The following is a 24,661-nucleotide window of genomic DNA, read 5'->3' on the forward strand; positions in this document are numbered from 1 at the left end:
AGACATTCATTACATAAAATTCTCTTAAGTTTTTGCTCTGTCTAATTACAATATAATTAGGCAGCAACTGCATTAAACGCCAGGCGTAAAGGCAGTCAGAGCTGCACCTGAGAATATGAGCTTTTCCTTCATGATGTTGACATCTCGGCTGGGCCGGCGCACCACAGTGCTCAGCATAATCTGTTCTGGATTGTAATTCTGCATCCCGCTCATCTTCCACCTGCCGAAGCATGCACACACACACACACACAAACACACATACAAACCATTAGTAGCACATGGAGACAACTACAGGCTTACCAGCGCTTCCAGCTGTGTCATTAAACTATTCAGTTCAGCTGTTATGGTATTCTATACTCTGACTCTATGGGCGTTTAAAATAGCGAGTCAGACACTTAAAATTACACATATTGTATAAACTCTATAACACACTGTGCACTGATAAACAAAAGCTAAACATATATAATGACAGAGGAAGAGGGGATTGCGTGCATCAGCACTGAATAAGCACAAGGACAGACAAGGAGGCAGCAACAAAGGCCAAGGCAGTCACACCAGTTACCTGATCATATGATAGCTGACAGATGCCAGGGGGCAGCGGAGGAAGGTTACATGCAGATCAGGCAGAGCACAGGACAAAGAAGGATACGAAATGAGAAAGAGACAAAGAGAGAGGACAGGGAGAGAGAGTGAGAGGGCACAGGGTGGAAGAGAAAAATGGAAACAGTGAGTGAGAAGACAAAAAGGCGATAAGGCGAAGAAAGGGAAAGATAAGGCAGTGAGAGCAAAAAACAGAGCACAAGAACAGAATGAATGGCCCATGTAGAAGCAGCAGACTGGATAAGGCCAAAGCTCAGGTCGGGTCCGATCAGACTCAGACAGAGGCCGATGTTAACACAGCATAAATTCCGGTTAAGATTTAGTGCTTAGTGATATGGAAGTAGAGCAGACATACGTCAGTGCTGCAAGGACAGAGCAACCTTCAACACATTTTTGGCATTTCAGAAAGGGGTAAATGTTTCCAAGCAGCATGAGAAAGCAGTATCAAATCATTCAAAATATGTACTGTATACAAAATATGTATATGTATATTAATCCAGCCCAGTGGCACCTGCACAAAATGTCTGTTCAACCCTGAAGGTCCCATCAGTGGATTCATCATTAGTCTACAACTCCATATTGCTTTGTTCAAACCCACAGCAATTTATTATAAAAATCCTGATGGAGATCCCAAGGTTTCCAAAGATACTAAACATGTCCTGCTGAATTACAGGGAAACATGTACGAAATGATGCATGCACACATTTTCTGTTTGATGGAATGGTGCAGCCATAAAACAATGGCATCTTGGGTTTGAATATTTCAATCAAGATAAGTGTGATGTAGCTTCAATACAGTGCTTTGACCAGCAGATATAGAAAATGGATGCTACATAGTTGCATGAAAAATATGAAATATGAATAAATGTCTAACTTTGAAGCTACTTGAAAGGAAATTTGAGGGAAAAAAATAAATCAGAGGTTACTGGCATGTAATGTAGGTGTCTGTAAATTCCAACATGATCCCAGTCATACAAACTTATACTTACTTTTGAAAAGAGAATATCCCTAAGACTATGATGACGGAGACTATATCGGATGTGATCCAGATAAAGCTGTAAGCATTCTGGCTCTGCAAGACAAAAGAGACAGAAAAAGAGATGTACAGTTTCCTTCAAACGCCACTGGAGGTCACCGTCCCACCACAGCCACGTCTCCTGAACCCAACACAAGGCGCTGACTGGGTATAAGCCTGCTAGACATCTGCTTTCTGGTCCAGATCGGTGCCCTTGTCTCTGCCTGTTTCCCAGGGTCCTGTTGTTCTCAAGCGCCACACTGAGCTAAAGTCTGCCGCTGAGCTAACTCATATTTCTCTTCGTCCTCGCCCTCGAGTCTTGCTGGGCCCTCGTCAGTCTCTGTCCTCTCGCCTGCTGTCCTCTCATCTTGCTGCATGACCTTGTCTTGTGTGTGTGTCTGTGTGTGTGTTCTGCCAGATGAGAGAAGGAAGAGCTGTTTACCATGAGCCAGATGGGGTAAGGCACCTTTCGGAGGACTTGGGGGGCATCAGAGGACACAGAAGGCACCCCGCTACACCACAGAATGGAGTACAGCCAGGGCTCATTCACTGGGTAGACAGTCACACTCACATTATTTGCCAGATACTCCCTGGGGGGAAAAGCCAAATACATGTCAACATCAAAAAAGAAGAAGAAAAATAATCCCCGCCATCTCTCTCCGTAGCTCTTACTCTCTTTTCCCCAGCAGTTTGCTCTCACATGACTGCTCTGTGTTTGCAGGAATATTTTACAGGCCCTGTGTCATCATGAGTCACTTTAATACCTTCCTATGCATTAGTCTCTCATCGACTGCGATACATTCAAACTATACAATATCTGAATTCATAGCATCAATCATTTTAATACTACTGTAAACAGTGCATTGTATTCTTGCACCAAGAACACTTTTTTCATTTCACCGTGTGCTTGTATAAGTTAATATTGAAAAGGGCCAGCTTGAAAAATGGAGTCATAAATATTCTTCTTTAACTGATTTTTAAACACAAATGCACTCCATACTGTTCAGCTACACGCCTTCTTCCGTGGTGTGCAAAGTGAACCTGCAGGGTGTTTGAGCGCAGCAGCCATTTTGACATGAAGTAGCATGAAACACTGGTGTTACTAATTATATTAATTAAGGTCCCACTCCATCCAGGTCTAACAGAGTCAGCGTCCTGGTGGTGTTCATGCTGGCTCGCTGGAACGGCCACATTTAAATGCAACAGAATCTGCATTAATTACATCTGTCTTTACCTGCCATTTCATGTGAAAAGGGCTGCTGTGAAAAAATCTGTTAAAAAATTACTTACTTTAACATGGTATGACATGAACAGATAAACCAACAAATGAATGAATGAAACTCAAGTTAGCCCTGGTCCAGAATCTGCAATAAGGAGCACAACCAGGGGTGCGCATGGCCATGTGTCAAAAACATTTTTTTGGCAGATACACGCTGAGTCAGACGACTCCCCACAAGACCCCCTTTGGAGAAACTGCAAAAAACGGAAGTGTGTGTGGGCTGTGAGGAAGTGGGTGTGGCATAATCAGTATGAGAAGTTATGATGCCGTCCCTCAGGCCAGGAGAAAACCTTGCATCAAACCTTTTTTTATGCTAATCTGTTGGGAAGTTATGTGACTTTTTGTGATATTTTATACCACGCCCATTACCAGGCCCTCTTTTGGCCAAAGGTCGCAAAATACAATTCCTCCAAATTCATCGGGCAGGGGATAAAATGGGGGCGAACTGCGTCGATGCAATCATGATAGCACAGCCCATACACAAAAATAAGTACCAAAACAAAAACAATCAATACAGAAGAATATTTGTGACTGTTTTGAGTGCTGGCAGTAGTATTTAAGAGTATTTTAGATCTACTTGAGGCTTCAAGCACCACTTTTTGTCTTTATCTAGCTGAGATTTGTGTTGAGCACGTTCCTCTTATCTCCAAAAAAAAAAAAAAAAAAAAAAAAAAAATGAACTGAATTTACCATCTATCATGCTTTGTTTGTTTTATGATTAGCTCAGTTTCAGGACTGGGAAAAGCCCGTGCACTTTGCTACTCCCTGATAAAGGTGTTGTTTCATGAGTTTTCATTTGCTTTCATGAGTTCCTCAGTGTGCTGCAGGTCTTACTGTATGTCTTGGAGGCTGGCCTTGCTGTAGTGGAGGGTCAGGCTGGTAATGCCTCTCTGCCTGATCTCCTCTAATGACAGCTTCTCATCTGCCGTCTGCTGAAAGCCTCGCACTCTCCCCCTGTCTGTGTCGGGGGTCCACGTCACCTAGGAGAATTACATGTACTGCTTTATCAACAGAGAAATACACTCCTCAACCTGAATATGAGAACATAATTGTATAAAGTTGCTACATGCGTCATTTTAATCTCCAACAAATCATTATCACATTAATCAGGATAAAATTACCATAAACAAACGAGACCACGGTTGAGACAATTGAGTGCTTCCCAAAAACCAAAATATTTCTCATAAACATCAGACCTCATTGCTTCCATCATTTTGCATCAACACTGAAAACAAAAACAAAACAATTTCACTATTTTTCTCTTTGAAATAGTGTGTAGTGTATGAGAAAATAGATAATACTAGGGCTATATAATAAAAAAAAATAAGTTAAGCTGAGGGAGACATAATAAATTCAGGGTAAGTTAGGGTAAAGATAAACTGGGACAAAAAATAAGAATTATAAAAGAAAGAGCTCGGAAGGTTTAGGTGTGTTTGCACCCTCTTCCTGTTGTGTCATAAACCAATAAATCAGTTTTCCCTGCCAATCGTCTCAGCACCAGCCTCCGTTGTTTGTGATAAATGTCTCCAAATGAATGAAAGATCTGTTGGTGTTAAAATGCTCCATGGGGCACCTTGTAAGTTCTCAAAGGATTAATTTAAAAGGGACATACAGTCCTCACCCTGTTGTGGGAGATGCCTGCTTTCTGGATGGCCCACAGCGTGTCCATGAACCAGCTCCGGTGGCGCGGGTGCTCTGGGGGAGGCCTGCGGATGTTGAGCAGCACGGAGCGGTTGGCCCTGGCCGCCAGCCGCAGCATCTCCAGCAGGCTGCACACCGTCTGGTTCCCTATCCTGCTGCGGTCCCTCGCTGTCAGGGTCTCCACTGTCCAGTAGGGGTCTCTCTGGAGGCACGGGGAGGCACGAGGACAGAGAGGCAGAGACATGCAAGAATTAGCTCTGTACATACAGGATGTACCACACTTTGTTTCCTTTATATAATCCTATTTCTACTAATATGCTAAGATAATGCTAATCTCAATTTATTTCATATCAGTATGTATGGTATATTTTCATGGTGCTATGCATATTTTTCAGTTTCTTATCTTTGAACCAACACCCTCATAATACTGTTGTTAATGCTTTCATACTTTCCCTCTCAGCCACATTATATTTAGATACAAGCCATTTGTTATACTCTGATTTCCATTCCATTTTTCTTGTGCTGCTGTATGCTAATCCTGATTTCCCCACAGGGATCATTAAAGTTTCATCTTATGTAATAGAATATGGTGAATAAAGATGTGGTGTCGTTGAGTGGGGAAAATGCATTTACAACAGAGGATATTACACGGAAAAATGGGGGTGAGTTGAGGTGAAGTGAATTTAAATACCTCCAAAAACCACAGGCCTGCATTCAGAGAGCGTATTTCTGTCCAGTTGAAGAACGAAGCATCTTCGTACTGTCTAGCCGGAAAGACCTTACTAATGTCTGTGGTTCGCCTAAAGGTGCGGTCTCGCATCAGAAAGGGAATGCCGTCCACACTGGGACAAAGAAACGAGAATTATCAGAGACTGTAGGACTAGTATTTCAGTGGTTTATTTAAGATTTTAGATTTAGTAAGTGCTTTAGCAAACACAACATCAAAAGAAAAGTCACCTAAATGCTGAGACTGTTGCTATGACAATTAATAGGACACAAGATTAATGAAGAAAACTATAACCAACATGGGTGCAAAAAAGTACACCCTCTTTCAGTTCTATGGTTTTACATATCAGGACATAATAATAAAAAAATATATATATGGTCCTTACCAGGTCCTAAAATGAGGTAAATCTAACCTCAGGTGTAAAACAACAGATTACACCGTGTCATTATTAATTTAAGAAAAATTCAACCAAAATGCAGAAGCTATGTGTGTACACCCCATGATTCAATAACTTATAGAACCACCAGCAGCTAACACCTTGATTGTTTTTGTTTTTCAGCCAGCCTGTTGTAGATTTGCTGGTGTGCTTGGGATCATTATCCTGTTGCATGACCCAGTTGTGGCCAAGCTTTAGCTGTCAGACAGACGGCCTCACATTTGACTCTAGAATACTTTAGTATACAGAGGAGTTCATGGTCAACTCAATGACTGCAAGGTGCCCAGATCCTGTGGCTGTAAAACAAGCCCAAATCATAACCCCTCCACCACCGTGCTTGATGGTTGGTACGAGGTGTTTGTGCTGATACGCTGTGTTTGGTTCTCACAAAATGTGGCGTTGTGCATTGTGGCCAAACATCTCCATTTTGACCTCATCTGTCCAAAGGCCATTGTTTCAAAAGCTGTGCTGTTGTGTTCCTTTTAGAGAGCAGAGGCTTTCTCCTGGCAACCCTTCCAAACAAGCCGCACTTGTTCAGCCTTTTTCTGATTGTACTGTCATGAACTTTAACATTTAACATGCTAGCTGAGGCCTGTAGAGTCCTGGAAGTAGCTCTTGGGTTTTAGGCAGTGTCTCTGAGTATTGCACGGTCTGACCTTGGGGTGAATTTGCTGGGACGTCCACTCCACGGAAGACAGGACACTGTCTTGAATGTTTTCCACTTGTGAATAATCTTTCTCACGGTAGATTGATGGACTTCAAATCATTTGGAAATTTGGAAATGCCCTTATAACCCTTCCCAGATTGATGGGCAGCAACAATTGCTTCTCTAAGATCACTGCTGATGTCTTTGCTCCTTGGCGTTGTGTTAACACACACATGAATGCTCCAGACCAGCAAAGGACCAAAACTTCTGCTTTTATAGAGGTGGCCACACTTACTGATGATCAATTAATCAAGTGCATTTTATCAGCAACACCTGGCTGCTGTTTCCCTTATTAATCCCTATGGAGGCAGTAAGGGTGTACTTAGTTTTTCACATATGGCATCTGCATTTTGGCTGAATTTTTGTTAAATAAATAATGACACGGTGTCATCTGTTGTGTATTGTTTTAGACCTGAGGTTAGATTTACCTAAATTTAGGACCTGGTAAGCACCAGGTGATTTTTAATTATGCCCTGATATGTAAAACCATAGAACTGAAAGAGAGTGTGCTTTCTTATTCTCATGACTAGCCGTGGACTATATATGCAACTGAAGGGTCACTCCAACATGAACTCGATTCATCAAGTGTAAATAATCCAGGATTAATACGTTATTAATGTGTGGTTAATTACCTGACGGTGACGTCGGCCTCCAGGGACCTGGCCCCATGCTGCAGGGCCCTGTTGAAGGACACCATGGTGTTTTCTGGAGCCAGCTACACACACACACACACACACACACACCACAGAGGAGAGCTACTGTAAGTCACCGTGGTGTAAAAAACACATAACACACATCTAGAGGACACAGTATCAGAAAAATTAAACAATGAGGCATGATTCATTCCAAATATACAGGTGCAAAGTGAACATGAAAACTGAAACCGAGAAGGTCTGCAGCTCCTGTGTTGACTCCCTGTCTGGATGGAGATCGTTTTGCTTTTTGGTTTGGCAGATCTAAGAGATGGGATATGGTCCAGGCTTTAGACCCACTGCATTAAAGGTGCAATGACTATTGCAGTAGTGAGGAATACATAGTTAGTATGCTAAATGCAATGAAGTTAAAGAATGAATAATCTTCTCAAGGCAAAAAAAGGATAAAAATAATCATGTTTTTACGATTTTCCTTAACTGGAGTCTCAAGCTGTTCATCAAAGTGGATGTCTGAGTCAAATAATACATCTAAATTCCTAGCAGCAGGCCCAAGATTAGCTGAAAAATGAGTGACTTGTTTATTATTTAACTTGGGGAGGTTGTGGGCCATCCATAATTTCATATCTGTAGAGGCAATGTAATAGACTAGCAAGGGTACTGCTGTTATCAAATTTTAGACAAACACTCAACTGGGTGGGGTCCACATAACAAAGGAAACTAAAGTTATGTTTCCAAATGATGTCACTGAGAGTGATCATATAAATAGAAAACAAAAGAGGTCCTAAATTGACCCTTGGGGAATACTGGCTGGAGAGGGGGAAGCTTTCCCTACCACAACAGAGAGTGAGCTCTCAGTGAGATATGATTTAAAAAAGCACCACTATTAACAAAGGGAGATGGAAGCAAAGCATGGCTTGAGTGACTCATATGGCAGGTGCTCTGTAGTGGGGCAGGTAAAAGTCCATTTAGAAGCAAAGTATTCCAGTAGGGCCCTGAAGAAGACTAATATTTTATTTTTTTCATTCAAAAATGGAGTGCTTTAGTTTTTTTCCATGGTTGTCTACATTATTTAAAGATTAATGTCAGGCAAGAGCTCCAGAATTTAGTTTCTTAAAAAAAGCACCAACCTGACTTTCCAGGCATTTGAGAAGCAAACCATGATCAGCTGTATTGAATACTGCACCGAGATTGAGTTATGATGGAGAAGTCTCTGTTGTCAGAAATCAACAGAAAGTTTGCAGTCTGTGTGCTACGGCAAGATTTTAAATCTGACTGGAATCTCTCAAATGTATTATTGTTATTCACATAGGAGCTAGTTTGAGACTACATTCTCCAGTACCTTGGATAGAAAAGACAATTTGCAGATGGGCCTAAAATTGCTGAGAGTGAGCACCTCATATCCTTTACATTTTCTGTAAAACACATCAGAAACTCCTCACACTTTCCTGGAAGTGTCAGCTATCAGGTCAATGAGTAATATATGGGTCCTTTGTGTAAAAGCAATCGTAGTTATGGAGGTTATTGGAAATAACAGCAGTTATGTGTTCACCGAGTTGCTCAAGGCAACTTAAGATGTGGGTATGAAGGAGGCAAGAGCAGAATTTATTAATTCATAATTGATTTGCTTTCCACCTGCATTCAGCTTTGACCTTTGATCTATCCTACAAAATGTGTGTAATCATCATTACTACTAACACTACTAAAACTACTATTACTAATGGTATTACTACATTGCTACTACATTAAAAAAATAGATAGCAAATTTTTTGGATTTGGCCTTGATTTAGTTCCCCCCTTTAGTTGCAGCTGAGGCATGCTATAACAAGGTGAAAGCCAGGTGGTGTGTGTATGTGTGTGTACTTTTAGAGGGCAGGGAAATGCATCTATAAACAACACTGTACATTTGTTTACAGCTAGTGATCTGGAACAGTATTTGCTTGCCCAGCTGTGAGGCAGTTCAGCATATTGTTGACTCTGTACCCAGACCCTGATACAGGAGCCTCATGTGGGTGAATACACTAAAAACAGAGTGTAATCACAGCCTTTTATATGTATACAGTCATCTTTCTGAACACAATAAAACACGTCAGCTGACTCAGTGTTGTGTTGACATAGTCATTCTCAAAGGAAAAATCCACCCCAAAGCACATTAACATTGAAACAGCTCTTATATTTTTGGGCCAATTTTAATTAGTGGCATATCATGGCAAACTGGCTACATGTAGACAATGTGATGCAGAGATACGTTCACTTTACAACCAAAAGATACTTCATTTCTCTAAAACAAAGAGAAACAGTGTCTTTCCAGAGTCACCATTTTCCACAGGCAATAGTCTCATGGGTTTTGAGCAAGACATGTGGCTTTACACATAAACATGCCTCAACCAGGCAGTCACAAACAGCCTGGCTTGGTAGCCAAAATTACATGCCCATATTTGATTTAAAACAACAAGTTTAAGCACCTGCTCTGGGGGCTGCTGAAAGGCATTTTGAGAAATGTAGTAAATCACTAACAGCAGTAAAAATAGAGGATGCCATTGAGGGAAATAGGGTATAACAGAAAAGTATATTACCTCTCTTCATGAAAAAATAACTTCTACAATACATTAAACATCACAGTTGATACCTAACAGTGTAAGATTATCCAACCCTGGATTTTTCCTTTAAAAGCACTTTGTTTTAAAGTCCATGATAAGTCTGACAATGCACTGACTCACCATAGGGGCTCCCCGTCGACCCATGATCTCAGGGCGAGTTTGGAGGGTGTGGCGGTCCATGATGCAGGGGCAGGTAAAAGTAAGTGGTGCTAAATAGAGAGCCACAAGGATGCCGATGTATATCAGCAACACCATCATTTGGAAAGCTGTGAAGGAGAAGGAAATAAGGGTCACATCATCAGCACAACAGGTCAAAAAGAAATAATTAATACATAAATAAATAAAAGTTATGAATAACTAACTATCTAAATAACTAAATAAATAATTTTGCTTAGGTTGTTTCGATTGGCAGCATTTGTAACCTGCTTGGACTATAAATTTTTCATTTTATCCTGTCGTTCAGAACTTGCCAAGTTGATGGTCTGGCATCATTTCACTTCTTTGCAAGGCACATGGACCGGCAGGGCACTGCTTGCCCTGTCGGAGCAAAAGGATTCTAGCAACACTTGCAAAACATGATTGTTAAAATCAACGTGTTTGGCAGATAGTCTTCTGTAGGCTCCAAACCTGCCTACAGTACCTGAAATTGCCCTGATGTGGTTACTCCACCCATCTAATGCTCCAAGCAAAATAAAACAACTGGTAAAAATAATTTGCAAATGCTATTTGGGCAAGGATTGGTCATCACTTTTTGATAGGTCATTTAAAGTGTTAGTTTGAATGTGCTGACATTACAATATTTAAATTAAACCATTTTTCCTTGCTTACTTGAAGTGATTTCTTGCTTATTTCAAGTGAGGCGGGGTAATTAAATCAAATTTTCTTGCTTACTTTAAGTGCTTTTTTGCAACTATATTCCATATTTCAAGTTTTACGAGAGTGGTGATTTTCAATATCTGCCTCTGATAGATACTTATGTAGACAGTTAGCCACATCTGCAGCCAAATGTTAGCCCACAGATTGCAAAAGCTAGAATTAAAACTCAAAATATGGTTGCAAGAAGCCTGCTGAGTCTTCTCACTGAACATAGGTGAAGAAACTATTAAACAAACAAACAAAAAAAATCTGAGGTAACTACTGACAGTACCTCAGTGATGATGAGGATTTTGACTTAAAACGAGACACAGACATGAAGCACAGACTTACTTGACCTCTCCCTGCGGACCACGTAAGCAGCCACCAGCCAGCCGATCGCTGTGAACGCTGCGAGGGCTCCTATGTGTAGGAAAGGTGCTGTAGACTGGTGGCGAAACAGAGATATTGATCATTTGGTTAATTAGCCGAAAGCAGCAGGGTCAAAGATTAGGTTTATCAGTTACTGTGACTGTGCTCATTATAAGCTATTTTCCACTTTGGCTGAGATAAGTCAGAGAAAAGCCTGAGTACAAAAAGATAATAACTGCAATGTCAGAAATATGTATGATTATTAGGGCTCACATGGCAGTACAGGATGTTTTAAAGGTGCAGTAAACCAGATTTTTACTTCCCTGAAGTACAAATTGATCATTATTCATCTGCAATGACTGACTTGGCCAGGTGCTGATTGATTTCTGGCATTCAAACCGCACTTTCCGAATCTGACTCTTTTTCTTTGGCTATGATGTACATGTTAAAATTTTAAATATTAGAATTACACTTCATGTACAGTTGGTTGAAAATCAACACATTAAAAAAGGCAAAACCAATTAAAAGCATCAAAACTATAAAGCAAGGTCTTAGTGTCGTCACTGGGAATTAACTGGAAGAAACTCAGGCAAAGAGTTTGACTAAAGTTGATACACGTTGAATGATCCTACCCACCTGCAGAGATATAAGGATGATGCCCCATTCCTCGCCCCATATATCATCGACAGAAACTACACCAGAAATAGTGGTGAGCAGTGTAGCTAACACTCCAATCTGTGAAGACAAAGCACAAAAGGTTAGATTCACAAGTTTGGTTACAGAGTTTTTTCGAGAAGCCAATTCATGTTAACCATTGTCAAGATCATACCTTGTGAATCCAGTAGAGGTTCAGCTGCTGCCCCAATGAAATATGAAAAAATGCTAAAATCTGGAAATGAAGCAAAATTTATCAAATTACATTCATCTTAACTGGGCGGTAGCAAGGTATGCAAATATTTATGGATATTAAAAGAATGATTACCACTAAAAAAGTAATGTAGCTGAATCCCACGGTGGTGGATGCAAGGATGGGGATCGTCTCATCCCTCCATTCTCCGGTGAGGTTGTACACCGCCCTGCGTTAGGAGAGGGAGGGCTTCAGTGAACTTGTTGAAGGTACAAAAAACTGATTTGTCATTAACCTTTAGTGTTTTGTATCAACTTTTCAGCATGGCTTAACAACTTCTCATTTACAGTAAGATGTTTTGTCAAAAGTGGGAAAAGTGACTCACAGGTTGAACTCGTTGAAATCATTTTGAGCCACCAACCAGAAGTATGTCCAGAAGAGCAGCAGGAGGAAGGAGCAGCACAAGATGACGAACCACGTACACTCCCACTGGAAAGAGCAAGAGCAAAACCAACAACAGACCATTTTGAGACTTGTATTGTGATGTGAGAGAATTTTAGTTATGAGCATGACATGTTTTGTTCAATACAAATGACTGATATCGATAAGGTCACATTAATTTTGGTATTTTTCCAAAGCAGGATCTTATATAATTTAGAAATAGTCAATGAACGCCACATGTTTTTACCCAGTTCATATACTCTACATTTATGACTCATCTGGGAGTAGCAAGTATGTGATGCAGTTTCTTGGCTGCATATTTTTAAAAAGTTGACTTTTTTTCTTATTCCTTGGATTTTCTATTGATGAAGTTTGAGTTTCCATAGGTGGTGCTCTTTTCTCTCTCTCTGTTCATCCGTGCTGGCTATTAAACTTTCTGTTTATTCCATCAGTCATTACAGATCCATTTCCAAATTTCCATTTATTGCTCATAACAAAAACAGATTTCTGGGGAATTTCAATCAGGCATCATCACAACATTGTGACAGCACTTAGAGTCACAAATGACCTTTTAAATAATGCAGATGGTGGTACCTCTGCCATCCATTTCAGCCATTTTTGCTCTGTGTGCCAGACACTGTTGACCACAATCTTATTAAACACAGTTTGGAACACTGAGCTGGAATATCAGAGCAAGCATTAAAATGCTTCATTTGCTATTTAAAAAACTCTTTTTATCAGTTGGTGATCAAGTATCCAACCCTCTATCCTGTGGAGTGCCTCAGGGTTGAATTTTGAGAAACTCTTTATTTTCTCTGTCTTGCTTCCCTCTGGCAAAATCATTTGTAGTCATGGCATTTCATTTCATTATTATGCAGATTATACACTGCTATGGAGTTAAGCCTGACTGCTCTTTTAATATATTTACTTTAGCAAACTGCACAACAGATACTAGACTGAATGGTGAATAATTTCTTTAGTTAAATTCAAATAAAACTTAAGTGCTCATCAGTGGCTCTGATCATCTGTTTTGTTTGAGCCATGTCAGCAAGCTTTCCCAAACATTTCAAGGATTATATATTTTTAAAGTTTCAAGAACACAAAGGGCATTTTCTAGAGCATCACAGCTCTGGAGTGACCTGTCTAAAGAACTCAGGCTGACAGATTCGGTAACTGCTTTTAAATCACTCTTTGAAAAAAAAAAAAAAAAACAACTCTTTTTTAACAAAGGCTTTTTGATTACTTTTTTCATTTGATATATTTTCTTTCCTTTTAATTGTTTTGTGAAGCACTTTGTAGCACAGCTTCTGGTACATATTATTAGTAATATTGAACAAACTGGACATATAAAATGCATCGCTTCCTGTGTGGCAAGGGATTTTTCCTGGAAAGCTCTGTCTGACTGTATTTCGAACAGCAAATGTAAACGTTTTCATTAACTAACCTGCTTTGCACATTAACAAATGAGCAAAGCACGTCTGGTTTGACTTGTGGGCACAGAAGCAAGTTTGTGCAGAGTTCAAGGACACTTCCTTTCAGTAATTAACAGGATTAGCAGTTAATGCTGTGGGGGAGGGCCGGCGTACGGCAGGCCAGTCACCAGATCCACCAGATCCCGTTGAGCATTGATCAGCTTTCCGCCACACTGTGCCTCGGCTCACCACTTCCATCGCGCTAATATTAGCAGGTGGGAGATAATGAGACACGTGCAGACATGGAGCAAACAGCCACAATGACAAGACAGGTTGCTCTCAACAGAAGGGCTCAGAGGAGGTCTGACGTTTAGACAGAAAGGACTGAGGAAACAGAGGGAGGGCATGTTCATGCATCTGTGGAAATCTTCAAGCCTGATGCAGCCAGGAAAAACATCACCGTGAAAGGTGGCGCTAGGTATCACAAAGTACCAGGGGCTGATTTTAATTGGATTAAGAGCTACCTGCAGGTCAGGTGACAACATATGGCAATGAGACAGTCACGTTGCCAATCTTTACTCACACAACAACAACAAATGGAAATGTAGCACTACATTCAAGCTGGAACACACTGACACAGATGCTTTACTGGACTCAATAAACATTCATAGGAACACCGTCCCCACCCTGGCCCTGATGTCTAATTCCATGACTTTTCCATGGCTTTCCATAACAACCTCAAAACACATCCATTACCTAAAAATGTTACTCATCGCTGGTTTGTTTGTGTTTTTTTTTTCCATGTAAGAACAGTTCTGTGGTGGTATATTCCTGTATAGTGGCCCATTTGTAAAATACTTTGACTTTCCCAGAGATACTTATCAAACCCCCTGACTATCACTTTCTGGAAAGCACAGATTTCGGAAGCTCCATACAGTGTGGGGACGGTGAAGGAGGAAGAAAATATCTATGCTCTCTAACCAGAGACTGATTACGCAGTAGAATAGGACACTTATTTCAGGCCTGAGGGTCGCCAGCAGCTAGGAAGCAGAGGCTGTGTCTTACAGGTCACCAAATCCCCGTCTGCCTGAAAAAATCTGATCTGCGGAAGTGAACAACACAAGCTTCCTGTTCCTTATTACCTACTGTCAAAGATCGCCTGTGCAAGGCACTTAATCCTCATCTGCTCCAGTTTGGCTGCCCATTGAGAAAAGACGCTATCACTCACTGAGGTGTACGTATGACTGTGTGTATGCGTCTAGCCTAACCTTCCCTCTCCCTGCAGCTTTTTTTTCTATGTTCACATTATTAGTTATCTTGTCTGATCAACATAATATTAGATCTGCAATCTGACGTTGCTTATTTGGTTAGAGCAAAACACATGACTAAAATGAATGATAAGGAGGCTTTCAGGATCTTTCTTTCCTTCCTTCCTCTGCCGATAAATACTTAACTATGTTATTATTGTTGAGCTAGTGTATTTTTAAAGATGGTGATAAAAATAAGTCACAACTGTCATACACTGTTATTGTGTTGTAATCGTCCATAAATGATATATTGTACTTGTATTTTGGATTAATGTGCCATAGAAAAACTGATATTCACTAATTTCTTGAAAAAAAGTAATAACTGATCATTTCCAATATACCTTACAGGTGCAACTAATGTACAATTTGTTTAGTACATAATTGTTTTAAATAAAATCACTTTCATTTCGTTCATTTTCGTTTGTGTGTGCACTGCACCGGGCTTGAGCTCTCAGTGCTATTAATCATATTGTGAAGCCTTACCACAGACATGGTGGTGCAAGGACTTGGCGCCCCCGTGGTTTGCTAATTTACTTTTTGTCACTATGACAACTGATCAGCAGCTAATTTTCCTCCAAAGCTTTTAATCATCATAATAACGCAGACGGTCTGAGATAATGACAACTTTCGGACGTGGGGTTAAACATATGAATGGTGCGTGCATGCACAGTAAATTATGTGTACCCTATACCCTACAGAATTCAGGATTTACCAAAAAAAAAAAAAAAAAAAATGAAAGGTGCTCCCTTTATATAAACTCTACACCATGTGTGCATATTTAAATCTAAATCCTCTGATTCCCCCCCCCCTTCAAACTCTTATAGTAAAAAAGATGTCCGTCCATCAGCTGCACAAACAACCTGATGTGTAGTGTTGAAAAGAGGGATACCTTCCTACCCAAATAAGAATTTATGCTATAATCTCATGTTTACATGATGGACCCATGGAACAGCCATTCAAAAACGCAAATCTGATCATGTTTGATGACTGACATGTAAAAGGAACATAAAGTATGTTCAGGCATATTTTCCACTGAAAATGAACTCCAAAGCCAGTTTCATGTGTGAAATGATCACACATAATAAGTTCACATGGATTTAATATTATCAGGGCAGCGCGTCACTTGTTTTTTGTCGTTTGAAACAGCCACTGAACAGCTCAGAAACGAACACTACTGCCTATCAAAGGCCTTAAATATGCCCAAGAATCACTTTTAGCTAACCCTTAAAGCTTAGATCAGAGCCTCAACTACTTAGGAACTAAACTTTATCAACAATCAAGGCGAAATTATGAATACAGGGGTGGCTGATCAGTTCAGCAGCAGCAATAATGTATCAACAGATACTGAAACATTGGAAAGTGTAAATAGTGCAAAAAAAAAGGCATTGAAAGCTATGGATGATATATAACAATATATATCATCCATAGCTTATGGATGTTATATATTGTTATGAGATTCATAAAGCTTTGTCCATGCATTAGATAGTCACTGTTTGACTTTTTATCCCACGAGTTGATGTACTGTGCAGGACTGATGTGTAAGCAACATGGACAGCTTCCAGTCCTCTTGCAGTGACTACACAGATTTTAGGGACCCACCAAGATTAAAGTTGCTGAACTCAGCAGGAACTATAATAGAGTGGCAGAGGCTCGTGTTCTTGATAATCTCACCTTGAGAAGTCATTTAGCTCTTTCATATAGAGAGCAAATACAGAGAAACACTGGGGGTGAAATCACACCTGGGCCAGAACTGAGGAGCGCCTGTCCTTCATAACAAAATCAGTCAGCAGGCTACATATCACATTAAAGTCACAGGAAAGCAATGTTCGCTTTGTAAACTGGGACAGAGAGAGGAGAGAGGCAGCTGTGTTCTTGTGTTTTTCCTCTTGGTCAGCACATCATTAGTGCCCGGCTCACACATTCCGTAAATGGACTAATTTATGGCCGAGCCACTGGCTCTTTGTATTAAGGAAGTGATCCAGCAGCAGTAGCTGTGGCTGCCCTGTGGGCATCCAACACAGCTGGATGTCTGGCCTGGGCTTTAAGATCCAAACACTGCACTGATTCTGTCACTGACTTTATTCTAGGAGATACGCTCCCCTGTAACTAAGGCCTGGTCAACACATCCTTTAGGAATCCAAAAGAAAAAAAAAAACTTGATATCTAAATATTGCATTTTATTTTGGAGCCTACTTTTATAATTTTATAAATCCATTAGATAGCCTTATAGGGAAACTCAATTTGACACAGCAAGACTTTCAACTGGAGCTTTTACAAAACATTTCAGTGAGTTTTCAGTGAATTATAATTATTTGTAATGATTTTGGTGATTATCCGAACATTAAGGCCTGTTATTCCAAACTCAAAAACTCTGGCTGAATAAAACCTTTGCTTTGGCTGATTACGCTTTGGTTCGCTGTCCTGTAGTTTTGTGTTGCCTTTGACAAAGCCTGACCTATTTCTCGGGCCTTCAAAACCACACAAATGGAAAATTGTTCAATTATTCCTGAGATGTGATCAGGTTTCAATGCAGGCTCAGCAGGATTGTGCGGTCTCTCTATAGGCCTCTGTTGTGATCTGTTGTATGTAAGCCAAGGGCCATGCACACCACACTGAATTTTCTGTTGCTACATGAACGCTGATCTGTAGCTGGAGTCCCTGCATAAAACTACAGTAAACGTGGGAGCGGATATAAAGAGACCCTACTCAGAAGAGCACTCTTTTAAAGCCAAACAAGTGCTCTGGAAAAAACATACAGTACATACTGTGAATATGAACACACACACACACACACACACACACACACACACACACACATACAGTCTGTACTCACCACAGAACAATCCATTTATTGGGCCTCATAATTAGACCTTGCATTTTGGTAAGGCTACAACTTGAAATTAGCCATGCGGTTGTGTTACAGTGACTGAGGCTCCGCAGAGGGCTGACGACTGAAGTCTAATTTGAGTTGCAGCTGAAACAACATCAGACCATAACAGACAAACAGATATCATCACCTGGAAGTGGCACGTGCACTCCCTGTGACCCCCATGACTTCACCTCCATCGTCTCTCTCTGTTTTTACTCTGTAAAGTCTATTCCTGGCCACAGTTTGTCTTCAGTATTTTCATACTTAAACTAAAGAGAAAAGAACACTCAGATTTTGCTTGATTTTTGATTTTTGTTGGAGAAAGTGTACCTGCATTACACTGACTGATATGCATAACTGCACATACATAAATATGTGATTTATAAGTACACATACACATAAAAAAATACATACACTACGTAATAAAAGTACATAATATGGCACTTAGGACAGTCTCACTGCAGAAGGAAGCATAGGACACATCCTAGTTGGGCTTAAAAAAATGTAAGGACACATCAAGTTGTTCCTTTGGTGCATAGAATATCCCATAAGACCATGGGGTGTGCCAAAACCCCTTACATCATGTTATTTTAGTGGCAAACGGAAGCATTGCTTAAAGGCAAATTTGGAATTTGGAAAAGTTTGGAAAAGTTTTAATTAATTTAAAATTAGCAACAGGGAACTGAGTTGTGTTAGTTAAGCCCAATAACATGTTTCTTGAAAATGTTTCTTTTCTTCTTGGTGGTAACGTAACTCCTAGAAGAAAAGGTCCTTGCAAGTGAGGCAGACCCTATTCTCACCTTGGAGCTGTCGTCTTGGCAGCGTTGGTAGCGTTTCCAGCGGCAACCATAGATCCCAGTGACAAAGGACACAAAAATCTGCTTCTCATAGACCTGTAAGGGTTGGTGTTTCACCATGCTCCCTTCAGCCTCAGCTCGCCACCAGTCCGTTAACATCCCACACAGGACAGGGAACCCTGAGGAGGAGCACAGAGTTACAAACAGAACTCGCTCTCAAAAGATTAATTTCAAACTTTGGATGTACAACAAAGTTTTGTCAGGTCATGCCGTACTATGTCATGTTGCTCTGGCATATTTTTACCAACACCAAGATGTTGGCAGCCTTGGGCCTTGTTTGGAGTAACAACAGCTGTCAGAAGAAAAGTTGTCAACATACCATTCAGCAGTGAGTCATGTCTGAGACAGCCAGCCTAATAATATGGTAAATGTTTTAGAACCACTGGCAAGTCAACCTTGAACCAGCGAAGGATTTATGCACTTGGTATAGTTGGCAAACAAGGCAGGAGCAGGTGGTAAGCATCAGTAAGAGATGTGGGCATCGGTACTGTGAGGATTCTCAGAGGGAAATGGGCAATGACAATGATTTTTACTGAGTGACAGCAAAAAAATTGTATCATACAAGTGCTGGGTTTGATGGAGTTGTTGATTAGCATCAGTACTTTGTCTACTGTCTCCACTGATTCTGAGTTTTCTGGCTTCCAGAATCCACTTTTCAGCCTGTAATGTGTTTTGGAACAGAAACTCCTGTTGCATTTTCAGCTGCTCAAAGACGGGAGGACGGTGCCACAAGCCAGCAGCTTGTACCACGACATATTTCATTCTCAGGCCCCCCAAAAAAAAAAAAAAAAAAAAGCAAATGACAAAGCATTTCATATTCATGTTACATTACAGTCTTAGATGACTTCCTACAAGTGAGTGTGAAAAAGCTATCTATGTTTTACAGCTCTGGTGTACTTCAGCTGTGTAAAATAGTAAACAAACGCAAATTAAGTTGGTCAAATCCTGATGTGTACAGCAGGGAAGATGATTATTAAGTTATGGATGTCCAATGATGCAATTAAACTTAATTTTTTCCTCTTATTGTCTGTAATCTAGTATGCTATACAATTCCCAGTGTTTGTTGTTTACATTTTTTGCATTTGTTGGAATAAAGCAGTTGGTTCTGTCTAAGCGTTTCTCACTGTGCGGACAGTTTGGGTTATGACCTTTAATAAATTAAAAAAAAAAAAAAAACACTTGAATATGACACAGTGAGAGGCAGACAGCATTTTGCCTTCAAATTCCCTCCTGACTTAGATAAATGCTTGTTGCCTTGGTGGCGTGGAAAAATGTCTTGGCAAAGAGAGCTGTTTTTCATGCCTCTCTGGTAGAGATGGCAACTCCTTTATTTTCTGACAACAGCCTCTCTCTACTTAAATGAGATAATGTGTTGATTTTTTTTTTTAGCATTTGCAAAACATTTCTATCTGTGGAAGCAAACACTGGCATAATTTTAGCTCGTGGAACCCATGTATAATTTACACACATATCTAAAAATAAAGCTAAAGCTGTTCTCTGTGAACTCCTGACCTACAGTGCCTTTCAGGTTTATATACAGCCGAGGAAAAGATGAGATACAAGGCAATGGAAATACAGAGAAAACTGAGGAAAAGGTTTACTCTATTTTTCATAAACAATTTTACAGAAAAATGGTGATATTGAATGAATGAAAAATATCTTTTGCCTTAGTTTTCACAATTTGTCATGAAGTGAATTAGAATTTTCCTACGTTGATCGTTTTTCTTTTATCCCTAGTCACTCCAGCTGATAACACATTAATTTTCTTAACACCAGACTTTAAATAAAAGGATACCATTCTCAATTTTCTTAACAAAAAGCATATGTTTAAATACAGTTTTACCAGCATGTTCTGCCACAATAGCCAAGTAATTACCGTACAGAAAACTCCACTTAATTATTTATCAGCTATGAATATGCAATGATTGCTGCCTGATACAATATAGAGGTCAGGGAAACATCCTGTTCACACAAATGCTGACTACAAAGCTAAGCTGAAATGTCCAAGAAGAAATCAATCAATCAATCAAACAAGTGAATGGATGCATGAAATAATTAATAGATGAACATGAAAGAAACAAAGAACACAAACAAGCATGGAGCAAAAAAAGTCAGAGGTTTTTTGATAGACAAGGGTCCAAATTTTTGCATTTTCCTTTTTGAATTTTCTTTTACTTTCTTTGTATGCTTAAAAAAGAGCACAGGAAACTAGCCAACTTTTTTTTTTTTTTAAACTGAGGACTCAGTCTGAGATGCTTGCTTCACCAAATTTCCAAAACTCAGGTAAAATTAGACCTCAAAGAAAATCAGAAAATAATGATGTTACTGACAGCAATCTACACACAACACACATGTCGAGATAAGTTATTCCAGGTGGCGATAATGGAATCAGTGTTCTGGAGCTTACTTTTCAAGGAGAAATTAAACATGTTTGCTGGTAAAACAACCCAAATGCTCGAGAGAAATCGATTGTTGAGAAGATATCATATCTCCATGGGCAGCAGTCTCAACAGAGCAGTATAAAACACAAACACAAAACATCTGTCTGACTAAATGACATGACTCTTACCTTTTCTAAGCTGGAAAAAACTTGCTGTCTCACTATTACTCTCTCCAGCAGCACGTATAAGCTACAGCTGAATATAACAAGTGCAGGAGGGTGCTTTGTGGCTGTCAAAAGGCGTTCTGGGAAATGTAATGAGTCAATAAGTGAAAAAGAAGTAAACAGAGCAGGCTGAGGAAAGCACATCCACCAAAAATGTGAATTACAACACTTCATCCCAAAGTAACTCCTGAATGTACATCCAACAGTGTAAAAGTGCATTCATTCACGGGGGCAAATTTCCTTTGAAAATGGGTACATTTTGTATTGAATATTTTCCTTTGTGGATTCTAGCTCAAAATTAAATCTAGTTTAATTTGTTAATTCACTTTTTTACAGTTCAATTTTGCAGTGCAATTCCATATAGTGTCAGCTGACCCTGCGTTGGGTCTGGTTGCCATAAATGCACCACAAAAACTGACTTGAATCATTAATAAATTAATTTGACATCAAACTGGTTGACATTTAATATCTCGCTGGATATCTAGATGAGATTTGAAGCTTTCATTTGCTGCTGAGGAGGTAATTTTGACGCCAACTAAAACGACAGATTGTGAAAAGTGTGTCTACCGGTCCCTGTTTCCCATACTCTGCCCCTGCTGACTGGTGCCTTGGTGTCTGGGGATCACACCACCACTGGATTTATTCGGCCGCAACATACCTAGAAATAACAATAACCTAAGAAAAACTAGACGAGAGGCTGCAATAATGGCTGTGGTCATTTGACAAGTATTCCCTAAGGTGGCTTACATGATTTATGGGAAGTTAACAAATACAAGCATATTCAAATCACCAGGACAGTGCTTGCTCGAAACTGTTTACTGCTCCATCAACCCTAAATCTAAGGCTCTGAGCACAATTGGGAGACATGATGGATTAAATCCCTCCTTGGCTTCGCTTGCTGGCCAGATAGGCCTGAATACATTAATTTCTCTTTTTGATAACAGACGGTAATGAACAGCCATTTCCCACAGTGAATGTTGTCTGATGGGGACAGATGAGTGAGACAGGGCCCATTTCCTGGTCAACCTCCCTTAACAAAACAGAGCGGCCCTCTGTCCTTATCTCTGAGCAGACAGATTACAGCGTCTCAGAGGAAGAGCGGCAATGTGTTTGTGTGGCTGCTGCATGTTCCTCTGGGTTTGTGTACAGCCATAGCTGTCAGTCACCATGGCATTATAAGTCACCATATTGCAAACAGACTTTCACAGACTGAGCTGACAAAACACTACGACAGTGAGTGACATTGCAGCAACAAATATAGCACACAATAAAACTGATGTTCGCAAATGGTGTGATTCAAATGCAGCAACTGCTTTTCTGGACTGATGTGCTAATATTCACCTAATACCCATTCCCACTAATACCAGTGTGCTTAAGGGTTTCTACCAAAACACAGCCCATTCACATGACTTTTCCCTCTCTATGCGGCTTATTGTCTGATTTAAATTAATGAAATATGGGAAAATCTCAAAGTAATTGTATTCCCACACTGTCTACATGCACTCCTCCTCATTACACACCACAAATATTTTGTACATCATATCTAACACTCCAGCTGTGTATCCTATACAGGTTCTCTAAGGGGACTAATGGGGACACTTGCTTACAATTCATCTCTACCCTAAATCTATATAACAGCATCCAAAAAGAGGAAATGTTTGTGCATCTACACTGCTGATCTGCATCCTTTCACTGTTGATTCATTATTACATGGGAACTCCCCGGCCTGAGGGAGACTTCTGCAATCAGAGGAGCTGGCAGTGTCCCAGCATTCACGTCCTGACCCCGTCCTCGAAACAAGGGACAACTAGAGCTGAAATCACGGGGGACTGATTCCACCCAGGTTGTTCTTTTGTCTCCATGTGGTTTTCTACCACAGGGCTGTTGCCACAGTGCTGTGTTCATCATGATGTAAATTATGGTCTGTCACAATCTGAGCAATATTAAATTTATCATGTTCATTCATCAAGTCTCTTCTTTGTCCAGAACTATCTAATGAAATTAAAGTTTAAATTCATTTAAAGAACAGAACAACAGGAAAAGAAAGAGAGAGCTATACATTATGACTTAAAATGGTGTAATTTTCTGCAGAGTCCATGAAAAAAACTGATATTAGTTATTGCCCTTTTATCTATTATTGAGTGCAGAGGCTATGTGGTGAATTTTGACTTTACTCATTTATGTGATTTGAACTGCATCAACTGCACCTACAGTTTTAATGCTGTATTAATGCTGCTCTCCTGCCCATCTCGCTTTAAAAATAAATTCTTTTTAGATTATTTTTTTATTAGCTGAAAGAAAAGATTAGGAGAAAGACATCAGGATGACACGCAACAGAAATTCAAACCCAGGACGTCACAGTACTGTGTTGTACATGTTAACCAATTCAGGCAGCATTACACCCCTGGAAAAACAAGTTCTTAAATTCAACAAAAATGTCATTTTCATAAAAGGGAAACAAATGTTCTCTCAGGAGGGGAAAGCGTTTTGTTTGATGTCACAGGTGTAAAACACAGGGCTTATACCAGGATATTTTAAGAGAGCAAATGTGCACATGCCAGAGGGAGTACAGTTGTTGCAACACAAAACACCATAAAAGAGAGGCAACACCAGGTAGTGTCACCTTGTCTTTTCAGAATGACACGTGAAATTGTCCTGAGTCCACACAAAAACAAACATCATGAGAGAAATTCCTTTTTATCTTCTGACTTGACCGATTGGCTGAATCTGCCAATAAAAGTAAGAGCAGCATAAACCTCCTGCATCTGTGAGAATGTCTCCAGTAAAAACTCTTACAGTATAAATCAGTATGGACGAAAATGACAAGGGCAAATCTAATCACAATGCCTGCTACATCAGTAAAAGCCAGGTTTTATGAACTGGCATTTAACTGGTAACTTACTCTTCTCACTATGCTCTAACAGCATTTTTAATTTGCTTGTAATGAATCCTATATGATTTCTGAAATTCACTAAATGAGACACAGAACAGGCTATGATTTTGGTTTCAGTCTGATTTTAGTAGTAACTGTGGAAAAAGTAGAAAAATACTCAATTCAAGGTTAAAATCCTGCATTCAATATTCTACTTAGCAAATGCATAAAACTGCTAGCAGTGAATATATAAAAGTATGCATAAAAGTATTAGCTGTGACAAGTAAAAGTAGTCATTGTAAAAAATGGTTTCTTTCAGCCTTAAATATTTGATCCATTAATTATTCTAATGTTGTATCTCTAATGGCTCCATATGCTGCCGGCTAGTTTACACTCTAACAATGGATTATGTTTTCATTTTTGCATGGAAAATCTCATTCTGCAAATTAACTCATAAATGTAGTGCAGTTAAAAATACAATTGCTCCTTTTTCAAATACAGTAAAAGTATCAAGTGTCACAAGAAAGAAATTCTCATGTACTGTATTTAACCACAGCCATTTCACTCCTGCTCT

The 24,661-nt window shown here is 39.8% G+C and overlaps 1 protein-coding gene across 6 annotated transcripts in view; it reads right to left on the bottom strand.

Annotated features, from left to right (window-relative positions):
* Positions 1-24,661, bottom strand: part of gdpd5a (glycerophosphodiester phosphodiesterase domain containing 5a) — a 28,553-nt gene that overhangs the window by 1,631 nt on the left and 2,261 nt on the right. For 4 of the 6 annotated variants that reach the window (XM_030069791.1, XM_030069795.1, XM_030069796.1 and 1 more), the window contains exons 2-16: positions 18,554-18,729; positions 12,110-12,213; positions 11,860-11,953; positions 11,707-11,766; positions 11,514-11,612; positions 10,860-10,953; positions 9,774-9,919; positions 7,036-7,118; positions 5,226-5,376; positions 4,506-4,736; positions 3,728-3,873; positions 2,057-2,204; positions 1,589-1,671; positions 563-577; positions 108-220 (exon numbers count right to left, since the gene is read on the bottom strand). In XM_030069791.1, the coding sequence (XP_029925651.1) occupies positions 108-220; positions 563-577; positions 1,589-1,671; positions 2,057-2,204; positions 3,728-3,873; positions 4,506-4,736; positions 5,226-5,376; positions 7,036-7,118; positions 9,774-9,919; positions 10,860-10,953; positions 11,514-11,612; positions 11,707-11,766; positions 11,860-11,953; positions 12,110-12,213; positions 18,554-18,729 (1,743 nt within the window). The remainder of the gene's footprint in view (positions 1-107; positions 221-562; positions 578-1,588; positions 1,672-2,056; positions 2,205-3,727; positions 3,874-4,505; positions 4,737-5,225; positions 5,377-7,035; positions 7,119-9,773; positions 9,920-10,859; positions 10,954-11,513; positions 11,613-11,706; positions 11,767-11,859; positions 11,954-12,109; positions 12,214-18,553; positions 18,730-24,661) is intronic. The other 2 variants (XM_030069792.1, XM_030069793.1) reach the window with 2 other exon arrangements.

The sequence above is a fragment of the Myripristis murdjan genome, chromosome 14 (genome assembly GCF_902150065.1).
Source record: "Myripristis murdjan chromosome 14, fMyrMur1.1, whole genome shotgun sequence".
Taxonomy (NCBI): domain Eukaryota; kingdom Metazoa; phylum Chordata; class Actinopteri; order Holocentriformes; family Holocentridae; genus Myripristis; species Myripristis murdjan.